This window comes from Medicago sativa, chromosome 3 (assembly GCF_051527215.1).
Source record: "Medicago sativa cultivar Bolivia chromosome 3, Bolivia_mono, whole genome shotgun sequence".
Classification (NCBI taxonomy): domain Eukaryota; kingdom Viridiplantae; phylum Streptophyta; class Magnoliopsida; order Fabales; family Fabaceae; genus Medicago; species Medicago sativa.
In genome coordinates this window covers 10,285,084-10,301,375 of record NC_140751.1, presented here as the reverse complement: position 1 = coordinate 10,301,375, position 16,292 = coordinate 10,285,084, and the positions used below count along the sequence as shown (strand labels likewise).

The 16,292-nt window shown below is 32.4% G+C and overlaps 3 protein-coding genes across 3 annotated transcripts; all 3 read right to left on the bottom strand.

Moving 5' to 3' along the window:
- Positions 1-848: 848 nt before the first annotated feature.
- On the bottom strand, positions 849-3,546 carry TFIIIA (transcription factor IIIA). Its single transcript, XM_085750764.1, has 6 exons — positions 3,339-3,546; positions 2,816-2,953; positions 1,848-2,143; positions 1,511-1,742; positions 1,266-1,409; positions 849-1,181 (listed from the first exon to the last, which is right to left on the bottom strand). The coding sequence occupies exons 1-6, from the start codon at positions 3,465-3,467 to the stop codon at positions 1,029-1,031; spliced, it is 1,092 nt and encodes a 363-aa protein (XP_085606890.1). The 5' UTR covers positions 3,468-3,546; the 3' UTR covers positions 849-1,028.
- Positions 3,547-12,018: 8,472 nt separating this feature from the next.
- Positions 12,019-13,854, bottom strand: LOC146935607 (uncharacterized). The gene is made up of 3 exons (XM_085757640.1): positions 13,187-13,854; positions 12,800-13,092; positions 12,019-12,718 (listed from the first exon to the last, which is right to left on the bottom strand). Exons 1-2 carry the CDS (start codon positions 13,693-13,695, stop codon positions 12,828-12,830), a joined length of 774 nt encoding a protein of 257 aa, XP_085613766.1. The 5' UTR covers positions 13,696-13,854; the 3' UTR covers positions 12,019-12,718; positions 12,800-12,827.
- Positions 13,855-13,899: 45 nt separating this feature from the next.
- Positions 13,900-15,965, bottom strand: LOC146935606 (uncharacterized). The gene is made up of 2 exons (XM_085749070.1): positions 15,345-15,965; positions 13,900-14,977 (listed from the first exon to the last, which is right to left on the bottom strand). Exons 1-2 carry the CDS (start codon positions 15,503-15,505, stop codon positions 13,900-13,902), a joined length of 1,239 nt encoding a protein of 412 aa, XP_085605196.1. The 5' UTR covers positions 15,506-15,965.
- Between the last annotated feature and the right edge of the window lie 327 nt (positions 15,966-16,292).

Here is a 16,292-nt window from a genome sequence, read left to right as displayed (position 1 = left end):
ATCATTTAGACCCATTTAGTCTTCAAATTATAGGATAGGATTCCCTTTACTGAAATCTCTTGTTAATGCATGGCATTTTCTATTTAAAAGAAAAGAAAAATGCAAATCACACTTCATTATACAATTCAGAATTTTTTGGTACATTTCATCACGTAGGGTTGTTTGTAGTGCAGTTAAAAAACTATCTGATCCAAAATAAAAACTATGTGCAAATCGGTTTGTAGGACAACTTTTAAAAAAATATATATATCTGATTTCAGTTTTATTTGGATCGGTTTTTTTATATTCAAAATACAACTGTAATTTTCTTATTAAGATTACAACAGCATAAAAAATAGGTAGAAGGAGAATTGAAGAGTTCTGAGAAAGTAGTCTAAATACATCAAATCCAAACAGTTTTCACAAAACAATTGCAGAAAACAATTGCAGAACTATTTTGGATTGAATTGAATTTAAATGGATTTGAACACCCTTTTATCACGCACATAAATTGGATCATCCCAATTGCCAATTGGTTGCAAGATACATGGAAATCAGTAACTGGAAATAAAAAGAGGTCAGTCTTGTCAGAGTAGTCAAGGTTAGGTTGATAATTGCTAGACCAGAAAACATTGAGTGAATGAAAGCGTGAGCCACAATGCCATATATGTTAAACAATTTCATCAAACATATAGATTACTAATGTGACACAACCCATATGATTATGTTATACACATGCAATTCAGTGCACTGAAACTTAGACATTAGACTAGTTTAAGCAACTTAATTATCATTAGTAATAGTCTTATTTTTATTTTGAAACAGCAAATTGGCCATTCTTTTTATTGCATAAATAAAAGCACACAATATAACTGTCAATCATAATTCTTCCTTTATATATAAAAAAAGATCATCACTCATGACTATACATTTATCTAGTGTAATACTATTACTGATCATAATCCTAAATATATAATCTCTACACAATACAATCAATCAAACCAGGTCACCACATAACTTTTAGCCTAGAGAGAGAAGTATGATCCATCTCACTGACAATCCTGCACAAATAACAAGTTCTCTAATTGACTAGGTGGGGTAACTCTCTTCCTAACCAACATTTCTACTGTGGGGGGACATTTTCTCTTCACCCCTCCCCTTGGCCTTGACCTGAATTCTTCATCAGCTTCTTCAAAATCACCCTATATATGAAGTAAATCTTGATGAGCATTTCAATTCATCTCAATTTTTTATACCACAAGAATAGGCATGGACGGAGAACTTACAAGGGCAAAAAGATGTTTTGCGGTCTTTTCATGATTATCTCTCACGTGTTTGTAAGCAAACCTCATCCCACAATTAGGAAACCCACACACAAACGGCTTTACTTGATAGTGTACAGCCTTCTCATGCTTATGTAGATTAGATTTCTGTTGAAGCACATCCACAATTAGAAGTTAAAAAATGTAACAAACTTTGGAATTAAGCGTAGTGTATGCAATGCCAATGTATGATGGAGGAGGTATCTTACAGTTGAGAACGTGCTGTCACAACCCTCAAACTGACATTTAAATGCTTCGGATGAATTGCTGGCTTCGTGTGTGCGGAGATGCCTCTTCATATTCTTCTTCAGTTGCTTAGTCCCACAAGTGTCGCAGGTAACATATTGATGGCAGGATTTAACATGAGCTTTAAGGCACTCGGAGTTAGTGAAAAATTTCATGCAACCAGGCTCTAAGCACACCACTTCAATTGTATCAAGCCTAACTGCAGAATAAAGGTTTTCGTCAAAATCATGACAACAACTTTCATAAATCTAAATAAAGGACAACACTGCAAACAGTTGACATAATTGAAAGAAAGGAAACTTGCCATGAGAATCTTCATGCTTCTGTAGTTGTGATGCATATCTGAAAACCTTTCCACAGCCAATTTCAGGACATACAAACTGCTTCTGATTTTCACCACTACGAGGAGGGGTAGAACTTTCATCATGCATCTCTTCAACGTGTCTTTTCAAATTGCTTTGCAAAGAGAAGCCACTTTTGCAATTCTCGATAGGACATTTAAAAGTTTTCCCTTGATGTTGTAGAAGGTGACGATTGAGATGATCCTTTCTTCTGTAGCTCGCCTTACAATCTTCAAGGCTACATACAAATGGCCTCTGTAACAAATCACAAGAAATTTTTAATACTATAAAAAGAAGCGAACAGAAATCTGACAACTACTGATCAGCTTTGTTGATAAGAACAAGAGACACATGAACAAACTGCAAACCTCGTTTTGAATTGAGCGTGACCGAGGCAAAATCCTTGATGAAGCTTCTCAGGAGGTCTCCCAACCTGATACTATTTCACCAAGGCCAAGCGTGATGCCTCGCGCATATTGGAGTTCTTTGTCTGGGATCCAATGCTTTCACACTATAATGTCCATAATAATTTTATAGATCATTTTAGTGTCTAAAAGATTACTTTCCTGCAAAAACATGTATCTTCAGTTCACTCATTCATACTTTTCAAGGAATAGAATTCTGAACCATCACCAAACATAGAAACATGCATATCATCTTCAAATTTATCCATACAAACTATCAAACGATGTAAAATCCTCATGAATAAATTAACAAGTGAATTATTATAAAGTTTATACTAGTTTAATTTAGAAAGCTCAAAGCTCCAATAACAAATATTTACAACAAAAACAACTAATAAATCATTTATAAGTATAAACTAGTTAAATTTAGAAGCCACATTAAACAATTATACACAACAAAATCAAACAAGTATATACTGCAAAATCAAATAGAACCATGTGATGTTTATAATTGAACAAATACCTCAAGGGAATGACTTTGCATATGCTGCAACAAATAAGCATGTTTTTTAAAACTAGCACCACATTCCTCACAAGTATTAGCTTTCAAACCACCCTCTGATTCAGGTTCAGTTTCAACTCTTGCCTTCTCCGCCTCATCCTAAAATACACAAAAAATGTCAACAACAATACAATACACCATACACAATCAATCACACATATTTGACCATAGAAGCTATAATTGTATAAATAACTAAACAAAACTAAATTAAACTTTAACCTAAACAATTAGGAATTTTAAAAACCCTAAAATTATAGAACTAAAAAGAATTTAAATTTTTAAGAAATTGAGTGACCCATTAGGTTTGAACTGTAGATAAAACACTGAATTTCTAGAAAAGTAAAACAATTAGGAATTTCATGAGCTCTTAAACCTTAACAAACAAAACCCTAATACTCAAAATTTGTTCATTTTTTGAAGAAAATTGAGTGGCCCATTTGGTTAAAACTATAGATCGAAGATTGAATTTCAACAAAAACAGTACCTTGTGTTCAGAATTGATGTGGGATGTAATTAGGGTTTTTTTGGATCTACAGATACCGCAGAATTGGCAGTAATAGCGTCTAATATCTCTGAATTTTGGGATTGCATCGTTTTGGATTGATTCTTCCATTGTTGATAGAAGGAATTGTGGGGGAAATTGAGGGGTTCGATCCTTCCAGTGTTTGTAGGCAGAATGAATGAGTGAGGCTACTAGGGTTCGAGATAAGTGAGAAGGGTGTGTATATATAAGGTTGCTATACGATGTCGTTTTTGCATAGGGTTTTGAGTTTTGATCCTGCAAAAATAGTTACTATTATGTCTATTAGTTAGGATTTGGTCAAAAAAAAAAGTTTATTGGTTAGGCTTAGGCTCCTCTCTTTGAAAAAATTATAATAATTGTTTTTTTTTTCTAATAAAAGATTGTAATCTATTAGTTGCCAAATTAATAAAAAAAAATGTTGATTTCTTTAAAAAAAAATAATTTTATCAAACACCAAAAAATAAAGGTTGGTTAAACAAACGGTAAGTCCTAGAATTCAACTTAAAGTGTTTGAATCTCCGATCATTTGGATCAAACTTAGTTAAATGTGTTAAATTAAATTCAAACACGAAATATGTAGTATTTAAACTCTTGGAGGTGAGTTTGAATGTCATATGATCAGTTGCAATGTATAATGTATTCAAAAAAATAAAAACCTTAATTGCAAAATCTTATATTCTTTTATTAGAAAACGAATATGTTAGCAATTGTATTGGATGTTCTTACTCTTTGTTTGTATATAGTGATAGCGTAATACAAATTATTTGATAATAAAATATGACGTCAACAAATTAGTCATGTTCAAAGAGATCTGAATAGCTAAGTTAGTTTACAACTTTGTTCTTAACTTATCGGCATTAAAAACATTGTTTCTTGTTGCAAGATGTTTTTTATTCTCTTAAATGGAGTGTCTCATTTCACGTATTCAAGTCATTGGCTGAAAAGGTATATATTACTGCATCTAAAATCGCTAAATCTCACCTAATGCCATCTACCCCTACTTCCCCTTTTTCAACTTCTAAAATTAAAATTTCTAAGTTTCACGTTTGATTAAATTCTGCAGTATGATTTGTTTTTGCAAAGAACTCGCGTGCATGAATTTGTCCACGAATATATGAAACGACCCGAATTTGTGGACCTCATGCAAAGATGTTGTGTGTTGGGGATGGCAACCAAGATCAAGATATAACCCTTTGTACTTATGTCATCTCAATTTCAATTGAACTTTATTAAACATTACTTTTCCCACTCCTTGAAAGTGTGTGTTGGTGTCTGGCACTGACATGAGACACGTCACTGACACATATTTCTACATTCAATTTTCAAATTATTAAGAGTGCCAACATGTTAGTGTTGGGTTCGTATTGGTTAAGTCGATACTTTATAGGTTAATAGACATATTTTTTTATAAGTTCATTATCATTTGATGAATGGAAGCAACATATTCATACATGTAGTTTGTATTAAGAAAGGTTAGTTGCAGATAATTGACTTCATGTAGTCGGGATCAAACCTAACAAAAAGCTACAGTGACTTTTGACGGCTAACATAAACCAACAAACTCCTTAAACAAAAACACAAAAAAAACAATAACCCGGCTAATTGGTTTTCTTAAAAGGATGACACACATGAGGAGTATGAAGCTGCATGCATTGTCAATCTGTCATAAGTCAGTATCATTCATCACACAATCTTGTTTGCTAGCAATTTTTTTAGCTTAAACGATTAAACTATATTTTTCCTGCTCTAAAACTTTGTTGTGCTAAATAAGACAGCGGTATAATTTACAAACTGATGATAAAAACATTCCCAAAAAAACATGTTTAATTTGACAAAAATGTGTTTCAATTTTATAATTATAAAATTGTACTTTATTTACACTTCACTACAAAACTTTTGAAAATCATGAAATGAAGTGAAAACAAAGGGTTAATTTCATAATTAACCATAAACATAAAATTGTATCCTCAAATCAAACAAATCTATATTTAACCGTGTATCCGACATTGTATATAGATTTCAAAATTAAATTTTATTGACTTCATGTTTTGGTTTGATACACTACAATTGGATTTTCCTCTAATAAGATTTTTAGCGAGAAAGTTGTTTATTATAATATATATATATATATATATATATATATATATATATATATATATATATTTAAAACATATTTTCATCTTCAACTCTAGTTGCTAAATAATAGGTAAGGATTCTCTTGCCTAAGTATTGGCTTTATTTGGTAAGCATTATCTTAACTTGTTTTGTCTAAGTATTGCTTATTAATAGAAATCCGACCTCACATAGTGGGATAAGGTTTGGTTGTTGTTGTTGTATTGCTAATTAATAGAAATGCAAATAAAGTTCTCTACTCGGTCTCACTGTTGTCGTGCCCGGACACAGCTGGTTGGGCCAGAGCCGCCTTCTGAGCCGCCTTCTCCTTGCGTAATTTCTCAACCAATTCAAATCATTCAGAAGCAGTGTCACCAGTGGGCCCTTTTACTTGTCTCCATGATTTACAAACTATCATCTTCTGATATGCAGCATTGAGACCTCGGATCATAGCTTCTCTGTCCCAATTGACACCTCCCTTCTCTAAAAGATGCCAAAAATTTGACTCAAACTGAAACGTTGTCAAAAACTGAGGCAAAGAACTCTCAAATTCGGATTTTGTGACCGTATGTGCATTAATTGTTTTTAATATTACATGCCAAATAATTAGTATGTAACAATTTGTTATGCTCGTATGTTTGCAAATGTGTATTTTATTTTATGTATTTGTGGAAAAGAAAATAAATAAACATAAAAGAATAGATAAAAACAAATTAGAGAACAAATAAATAATTAACTTTGTTGATATTTCCCGTCTAATTTTAAAGTGATAAAAAAAGTGATAAATGATGTAATTTACAATTTTTCCAAAAAAAATATAACGTTACTAACTATTATGCAAATATTTATAAAAAAATTAATTCAGTCGTTTGAAAGAAAATAGAAACATAATACTTAAATGTAATAAGGTTTAAAATTGAGAATCTCTTCGTATTTCTAACATATATAATATTCATTCTCACATGACAGGCATGATTCAGAGACTTATTTAATACATAAAAAATAAGAAAAATATGTGTTCTTTAGAAGATATATTGGTGGTTCAAATGTAGTTGGTGTTGTTATTTGTGATTGAGATACATGACTTCAAAAGTCATATTTAATACATGAGGAATGAGACAAATACACACATTATTTCAAAGTTGTGTTTAGTTTATGAGCATTAGAGAAAATCAATTGTGTTGATTTATCTACTATTCAAAATTACTTTTTTATTTAATTAACAAAGCATGCATTCACCATGGTTCAATAGGTTTTTAAAATGATTCTTTTCAAAAATTGATTCAAGCAAATTGTGTATAACGTTAAGTAAAAAATTACACAAACGTTAAGAAAAAAACTGCACAACAACATTAAATGTTGTAATGGTTGTTTACTTAGAATGATTTAAGTTGATTAATTTTTAGCTCATTCCATATAAAAAAAATAGATAAATTAGTAGCATATGACTTTTTTTTTAACAAAATAGTAGCTTATGCCTTTTTTTTGAAGGAATAGTAGCTTATGACTTGTTGTAATAGTTTTATAATATAAGATATATGAATACACTTTACTAAAAAAAAAACATATGAATACACTTCTTAATAAAAATGTTGTAATGTCTAATCTATTAAAAAAATAAAAACCTTAATTACAAAGTCTTGTATTCTTTTAGAAAAAGAATATGCTAGCAATTGTAATAGATGGTCTTATTCTTGAATCACAACAAATCGTGAATGTTTTTGTTTAGTAAAATGTAGTCATATGAATACATTTCTTAAATGAACGATTGAAACTTAACTGACATATGTTTTTGTTTAGTATAATGCATTCATATGAATACACTTCCTAAATCAACGATTGATGTGTACGATCACAACAAATCGTGAATAACACTAATATTTACCTTAAGACTTTGCTTGAATAACTTAAAAATTAATGGAACAGAATATAACGAAATAGAAAAGAACGGAACGAGACAGAACAAAGATTTCATTTCATTGTTTGAATATTTTATGATGGAATGAAACTAATTTCCCATTACATTGTTTGAAAAGTGGGCGTAGTGAAACGCGTTATACTTTTTTATTCCAATTTTACCCTATTAGATAAATGCAACAATTAAGCATCAATATTGAATCTGCAAGGCTGTAAATGGCACAATTCTCATTCAGTAGCAAATCATTTGGAATTTAAAAACTAAATTAGTTATAAAGCAACACATATGAATATTACAAGCTTATACGCTATCCAATTTCAAGTCAAGCATCAATAATACTATCATAGTGGTTCGCTCAAAGTCGCTTAAAATAGTAAACTACCAAGAATAAAACCATTTTCATGGATATAATAGATGGTGTTACTCTTGAATCACAACAAATCGTGAATGTTTTTGTTTAGAAAAGTGTATTCATATGAATACATTTCTTAAATGAACGATTGAAACTTAACTGACATATGTTTTTGTTTATTATAATGCATTCATATGAATACACTTCCTAAATCAACGATTGATGTGTACGATCACAACAAATCGTGAATAACACTAATATTTACCTTAAGACTCTGTTTGAATAACTTAAAAATTAATGGAACAGAATATAACGAAATAGAAAAGAACAGAACGAGAGGGAACAAAGATTTCATTTCATTGTTTGAATATGTTATGATGGAATGAAACTAATTTCCCATTACATTGTTTGAAAAGTGGGCGTAGTGAAATGCGTTATAATTTTTTATTCCAATTTTACCCTTAGATAAATGCAACAATTAAGCATCAATATTGAATCTGCAAGGTTGTAAATGGCACAATTCTCGTTCAGTAGCAAATCACTTGGAATTTAAAAACTAAAATAGTTATAAAGCAACACATATGAATATTACAAGCTTATAAGCTATCCAATTTCAAGTCAAACATCAATAATATTATCATAGTGGTTCGCTCAAAGTCGCTTAAAATAGTAAACTACCAAGAATAAAACCATTTTCATGGATATAATAGATGGTCTTACTCTTGAATCACAACAAATCGTGAATGTTTTTGTTTAGTAAAGTGTATTCATATGAGTACATTTCTTAAATGAACGATTGAAACTTAACTGACATATGTTTTTGTTTATTATAATGCATTCATATGATATGAATACACTTCCTAAATCAACGATTGATGTGTACGATCACAACAAATCGTGAATAACACTAATATTTACTTTAAGACTCTGTTTGAATAACTTAAAAATTAATGGAACAGAATATAACGAAATTGAAAAGAACGGAACGAGAGGGAACAAAGATTTCATTTCATTGTTTGAATATCTTATGATGGAATGAAACTAATTTCCCATTACATTGTTTGAAAAGTGGGCGTAGTGAAATGCGTTATAATTTTTTATCCCAATTTTATCCTTTTAGATAAATGCAACAATTAATCATCAATATTGAATCTGCAAGGCTGTAAATGGCACAATTCTCGTTCAGTAGCAAATCACTTGGAATTTAAAAACTAAAATAGTTATAAAGCAACACATATGAATATTACAAGCTTATAAGCTATCCAATTTCAAGTCAAGCATCAATAATACTATCATAGTGGCTAGCTCAAAGTCGCTTAAAATAGTAAACTACCAAGAATAAAACCATTTTCATGGATACCTTCGTTATATATCATAAAAACAAACAAAAACCGAAAAAAGCATCACTATTAATTTAGGCAAAAAAACGAAGAAATCTCGGTTAAAAAACCAATATACGAGAGCAAAGATGAAGAGATGCAAAAAGATGAAGAAATCAGAGTTATCTTGATAAAGTGAAGAGTTGCAAATAGCAAAAGCAGAGGAGAACGATGAAGAGTTGAAAACAGCATAGATGCGTATAGTGAGAGCAAGAGGAATAAGAAAGGGTGAAGAGAGAAAAAAAAAAAAAAGGAGGAAAGGAAGGGGCATAAATGAAATTGAGGAATGGAAAGTAGGGATAAAATTGTAATTTATTATTAATGTGTTCCGTTCCATTGAATACAATACACCCCAAATTGAGGGGAATAGAAAATTGGTTAAATGAGTGGAGTGGTATTGGATGGAATGGGTTCCTTCCAATCCATCACTCTCCATTCTACTCCATTCATGTTTTACAAAACCAAACAATAGAATGTGGGTCTATCCTACACTCCATTCCATTCAATCACTCTCCACCAATCCATACATAGCCTAAATGAATTACTACTTTCTTAGAGAATTCAAACTTCATTGGATACTTGCAGTCTCGTGACTGAAAACAATGTTATTGGGTATTTAAAGTTGTCTTCTGATGTTGTCATATGGGATGGATGCATGTAAACCAATGGTTGATACATGTAACTTCTGGTAATCACAGTTTTCTTAGGTACTATGAAGGAGGCCTTAGGTACCGTTTGACCAGACTTTTTTCCGGTCTAAAAGCTACTTTAAAACAAAGTTAAAATAAAGCTCTTTAAGGAAAAAGCTAAAGCTGTTTGTTTTCTTTATTTTTTTTTAGTTCTAAAGTTATTTTTAAGTTAAAAGTTGCTTGGCAAAATATTGTACAAAACATTTTTTAGTTCTAAAGTTATTTTTAAGTTAAAAGTTGCTTGGCAAAATATTGTACAAAACATTAAATTTATTATTTTTTTGGTGGTGTCCGGGGTTCAAACCCGCGACCTTGCATATATTTATACTTTGTCTATATCAACTGAGCTAAGCTAGAGAATAGTTTTTTTTTTCTTCCAATTATACTGTATAACAAATTTTGTTATAAGAATATCATATTTTTGGTGTTATTTAAAAAGATAAGGATTTATATTATATGGTATTATATTTGTTACATTGTTAGTGTCATTGAAAAAGATATGTTTAGTTTTTTTTAATAAGAAAAAGATATGCATATATAGTTTGTTACAATATAAATGTGTAAAATATATATAAGTATATTTTTTTAGGCATTTATACTTGTACTTTTAATTAAAATCAAAATTTTATAAAAATAATAATTGTACGCATTACGCAACACTAAAAAAATTATACGCATTAGCGTAACAAAAAAAATAGACATACGGACATAAAATATTACTCTAAACGCTAGTGTGTGTGTGTGTGTTTGTGAGGTTGAAGAAAGGGAATAAAAATATTTGGTGTCATTCAATGACAGCATGAATAAAAATATTTGTGAGGTTGTGATAATTAAACGATATTAAAATTAAATATATAAGTGATAAAAAGATAATAAAATTCCTTCAAAAATAGATAATAAAATTAAATTGATCCTCCTTTAAAAAAAATTATATGGACTGGTTAAAAAAAATGGAAGACAAAAACAAATTGAAAAATAATATTAAAAAATAGGCTAAAGTGCACTTTTCCCCCCTTAACTTTAAAAAACTTGCAATTTTGGCCCCCTAAGTATGAAAACTACAATTTTGGCCCCCTAACTTTTAGCCCCATTGCACATTTCATCCTTTTGGTCAATTTTGACCAAGTCAACGCTGATTTGGCACACGCTGGCAGGCCACGTCGGTATATATTTATTTTTTATTTATTTTTGCGCCACGCCAGAAATTAGCAGAATAAAAAAAAAAGAAAAAAGAAGACAAAAAAGGCTTTGGCACGTGTGAGAGTTCAACGGTAATATCCTAGGTTTTAAAAGCCCCAATTTTTTCCCCAATCTCCATTTTTCCTCCATCGATCTTCCTCCTTTCTTCTTATTGTCTTATTTCGATTCATTCTTTCTTGTTCCTTCCTTTCGTTTTCCTGTTTTCTTGTTCCTTCCTTTCGTTTTCCTTTCTTGTTCTTCGAATTTCAGTTCATCATCCTTTCTTCTTCTTTCGATTTGCAGAAGAAATAAATGGGTGAACCATATTCATCAACTTCAACTGTGAGTGGGTCATCATATCTGGGCAAAACGAAATTGGTATGTTACTGTGGCGTTGAATCGCCTCTAGTAACAGCTTGGACTGACGAAAACCCAAGAAGGAGGTTCCATGGATGTGGGAATTATTGGCGGAGAAGAAAGTGCAGTTTTTTTCGTTGGTTCGATCCAGAAGTTCCTGAAAGGCAGAAGAAAATAATCAGAGGCCTGTTGAAGAAGAATAATGCATTGAAGAATAAGGAAAAAAGGCTTGTGTTGACTATTGTAATTTTAGGAATGTTGTTGTTTGCTACTGTGTTGGTGATTTTCACTAAGCTTGGATAAGTTATGTATTGATGTTACATTGTTATTTTGTGATGAAAACTTATGTACTGATAAACTTGGATAAGTTATGATGCATTGATGTAATGTTATGTAATGTTGTTATGATGTAAGAAATGAAATGAAAAGTTAAGATCTAAGTTGGAATGATGTAAACATATGTTCAATGTTGCTATAATGTTTTGATATGTTGTTGTCAATTAAAATCGGCAAATTACATACCAATTGAAAAAGTACTTAGCATAATGTAACCACAAAACAGATCTTCACATTAACATAGCAAAATACTTGACATAACAGAGTACTTAACATTACATTACATCACCAAAATATAAATAAGAGTACTTTATAGGTTCATAACTTAAGTCTTAACCTAAACATAAGTCTCATCATCAAAAGATAAATAAGAGTACTTTATAGTACATCACCAAAAGATAAATAAGAGTACTTTATAGTACTTAACCTAAACATAAGCAATATATAATTAGGAGTACTTGACATTACATTACATCTCCAAAATATAATTAAGGGTAATATCAGTCTCATCATGATCCTTCATTCCTTCATAGCTTCATAACTTAAGTCTTGTTCACTGATTGTTGTGTCCCAATATTTCCAACCTCATCAATTGTCCTTTTAACCCCTATGGTTCTAGACTTTGTAGGCACAAACAATGAAACCTCACCAACAAGAATATTGGCACCTCTGCTTGTTCCAAATTGGTTGCTTGCAGTAGCATTAACAGCAGTGGTTGTAACTACAGAGGCAGAAGGTCCAGCAGCTTGAGTCTTGTTGACTGAAGTTGTAACAGATTGAGTATTGTTGTTTGCAGCAGACTTGATAAGTGAAGTTGTAGCAGGTTCAGTGGCATTATTTGCAGCAGCAGTTTTTGTTTTTTTCCTTCCCTTTGCAGCACCAGTTGTTGTGACAGTTGAATGCATATTGGTTGTGCCACCTTGTGCAGCAGCATTTGTGCTAGTTTGTGCATTTGTGCCAGTTTGTGGAGTACTAGTTGTGCCAGATTGTGCTTCAGGGTGTTGCATAGTAGTTTGATCCTAAATTGTTAGTGTTGTAAGTATTGGTAAATTTTTAAGCCTAAATTATAATACAAATCAATCAATAAGTAACAATAATACCTTGTTCCCTCCAGGTGGAATCCTTCTATCAGCACCTGTCTTTCCCCCCACATGTCCTTTGATTATGTCCAAGCTCTTTGCACCTTCTGCATCTCACAGTTTCCTGATTTCTCTTGCCCTTCTTGCTGGTTGATTTGGGTTCATCATTCTCCTTCCTTCTAGCCTTCTTAGGCCTCCCAGGTGCCCTTCTGGCCTTAGGTGGGAGTATTGGTTCAGCATTCACTTCTGCCCATAGTTTTGGCCCATTTGAAGGAAGGATCAGATTATCATATGTATCCAGGAACTTTTGTTTCCTACCAGTTGAATACAGAACAGAGAACTCAGCAACCATGATAATTTTATAAAACTCAGAAAACAAAAAACAAAAAAAAAGTAATATACACTAACCTGTACCAGTGTGCCACATAATCATCAGGGTTAGCTTGATTGTAAAAAATAGCAGAAATGGCATGAGCACAAGGGATACCACTTAAATCCCATTTTCTGCATGCACATGTTCTGTCTATGAGATTGACAGCATAGGTGTCAGTTTCATCAGTGATAGAAAACTGTGAATACTGACTATCACCATGCCATATAGGTGTCCAAGCAATTGCATCCCTTTTGGCCTTTTCCAATATCTTTCTTATCATTGGACAAATTTCCCCTTGATACCTCAGCATGTAATCCTTTAACTTAACTATTCTATTTGTGATATAGAACTTCAAACCCTCAACAAGTGAAATTATTGGTAAATCCCTTAAATCTAATATTGCAGAGTTAAATGCCTCACACATATTATTCACTTGCAAGTCACAGTTTGTATGAGTGCTATATCCTGCCCTAGACCACATACCTGGTGCATACTGTCTCATTTCCTCCCAAGCTGGCACACTTAACATTTTCAGACTTTCCATAGCTTTGTTTTACTCATGCATTGTGTTGGCCCTTGCTGCTCTCCACAAAGCATCTTTCAACTTCTCCCCAACATGCCTTTTTCTCCAGTTTCCATACAAATGTCTGACACAGAGTCTGTGCTCAACATGCTCATCAATAGCAGCTATGGTATTCACCAAACCCTTGAAAAAAAACATACACAAAGACAAATTAATTACTGTAAATTAGTTACTGTGCTTAAGTATTGGAACCAGTTTTTTTGCCAACAACTTCCCATTTAACACTCTAATTTTACCAGTTGGAAAGCAATTGTGAATAGGCTTCAAGCTAGAAAGTACATAATGAGTTTGAGAACCTACCCTACTAAATCTAATATGATATGGACAACCTGGATTACACTTGACCACAATTCTTGTCTTCTCATTCTTCTCTAGGTACACATTCTTCTTGTTCTGCAAACCATACTCTCTCACAGCAGTTTTAACTAAAAGACCAGTTGCAAATATCTGACCCTCCTCAAATACTACAGGTTCATCATTAGTACCCAACTTAAACCTATTCAGTTTCTTCCTTCTTGATCCCTCTTCTTCATCAGATGCACCAGGACTTTCTAGTATATCTGAATCTTCATGCTCATCTTCAAAGTCTTCCAAACCAGTCACTTCAAGGTTCCTAGATTGTTCAACACCAACTAAAGATTGACTATGGTTAACTGAATGACTACCAAGGGTTGGGTTCACAGTCTGGTTAGGCAAAACAGTGGTCCAATCCCATTCTTCATCAAAGTCACTATCATCAACAGATACACCATCTACACTTCCTTCCTCATCTTCTAATTCATACTCAGGAACCTCTCCCTCCTCACTACCATTATAATCTGGATCAGATTCATCTAAGTCTTCATCAATGTCAGCTGGCTGCTTCCCTTTGTCAACTACAACTACCTCTTCAACATCACTATCATACCTGCTGTCAACAACTTCCACATCTTCAGATTCCACATAAAACTCAGCTCCTACTGCATCCCTATGTTCATTTATGAACCTAACCACATCCCTATCAGATTTCAACAACCTAAGACCATCAACTATATCAAATCCTGGACATATATACCACAGCTTGTACTCCCCTACCACCCCAATCTCTCTGATCAGTTTGTCTAGACTTATTAAGTTCACCTCATCAGTGTTCCACACACCCCCAAATTCATGAATTTCACCCTTCTTATAAGCTACCACAGGGTCACAAATGAAGTAACCCTTATAGTGAAACCTTACCTTGAAGTAGTGGTTCTCAACAACCCTAAAAAGTAAGGAATAAATGGTACATTATTATTTCATTCAAGTTATAATATTAAACAGTATTTTTATACTGTATTGTAATACTGTATGTAATTTTATACATTATGTATAGGTATACAGTATACATACGGTATACTAATTCTGTGTACATACTGGGCAATTCATAAAGCACACAAATGCATACAATTGGTCATACGATTTTACACATCCAAAGGAATATACATTTGTCATTTCCCCATTTAAGGGTTTAGGTTTCAAATTTAACACAGTATTCAATACATCCACCAACCCTATTTTATTCAGAAATAAACAGCATGCATGTGCTTTCCAGCTATAAAACAAACCAAAAGAAAGTAAAGTTCACTTACTTTGATACATTACTGACACCACCAACCCTATCTCGCAGGTTTCCTTCAGTTCTTGTTGATTCCGTACCCTTCTTCATCGTCGTTGCTTGTGCCTTCTTCGAACTCGTCTTGTCCGAACTCGTACTCACCTTCTTCGACTTTCTATTTTCAACCCACTTCATTTCCAACGAACAGTTAAAACCCAGAACCTGGATTTCGTTTTTGGTATGAACAATTAAGTTTGGTTACGATTTACTTCTGATTAACACTTGGATTTGGTGGAAAATGGGATTGAGAAAGATAGATCAATTTTAGGGGGGGAAAATCGCTATCCCAAACTTAACCCTAGAATGTGAAACATCTGAGAAGTTCTCACGTGCCAAAGCCTTTATATTTTCTTTTTTCTTTTTTTTTTATTCTGCTAATTTCTGGCGTGGCGCAAAAATAAATAAAAAATAAATATATACCGACGTGGCCTGCCAGCGTGTGCCAAATCAGCGTTGACTTGGTCAAAATTGACCAAAAGGATGAAATGTGCAATGGGGCTAAAAGTTAGAGGGCCAAAATTGTAGTTTTCATACTTAGGGGGCCAAAATTGCAAGTTTTTGAAAGTTAAGGGGGGAAAAGTGCACTTTAGCCTAAAAAATAAAAGAAAAGGTTGCCTGCGTGAGTTGAAGAGAGGTGCTTATGAAATAAATTACGGAGAAGTAGTTTTTTGAAGTAGCATTCAACAACTTTTTGTTAAAGCTCATTCCATTCAATTTTATGCATTCTAAAAAAAGTACTTTTTTTCGAAGGTACTTTATTGATATTGTGTTTGGCCTAACTTCTCCTTAAAAATGTAGAAAAGCTGAAAAAAAGCCGGGCCAAACGGTACCTTAGAGTATTTCTCTAAACGGCATGAAGTTAGGTTGGTAACTGCAAAGAAGGGAAAGATCAAGACAGATTTACTAACTATCCATTTATATT

Coding starts and splice junctions, on each gene's coding strand:
- LOC146935606 (XM_085749070.1), bottom strand. CDS start 15,505: ATGAAGTGGGTTGAAAATAGAAAGTCGAAGAAGGTGAGTACGAGTTCG. Junction 14,978..15,344: donor GGTGTCAGTAATGTATCAAA/GTAAGTGAACTT, acceptor CTTACTTTTTAG/GGTTGTTGAGAACCACTACT.
- LOC146935607 (XM_085757640.1), bottom strand. CDS start 13,695: ATGGAAAGTCTGAAAATGTTAAGTGTGCCAGCTTGGGAGGAAATGAGA. Junction 13,093..13,186: donor TATGTGGCACACTGGTACAG/GTTAGTGTATAT, acceptor TTCAACTGGTAG/GAAACAAAAGTTCCTGGATA.
- TFIIIA (XM_085750764.1), bottom strand. CDS start 3,467: ATGGAAGAATCAATCCAAAACGATGCAATCCCAAAATTCAGAGATATT. Junction 2,954..3,338: donor ACATCAATTCTGAACACAAG/GTACTGTTTTTG, acceptor TGTGTATTTTAG/GATGAGGCGGAGAAGGCAAG. Junction 2,144..2,815: donor TGCAAAGTCATTCCCTTGAG/GTATTTGTTCAA, acceptor GATTTGTTACAG/AGGCCATTTGTATGTAGCCT.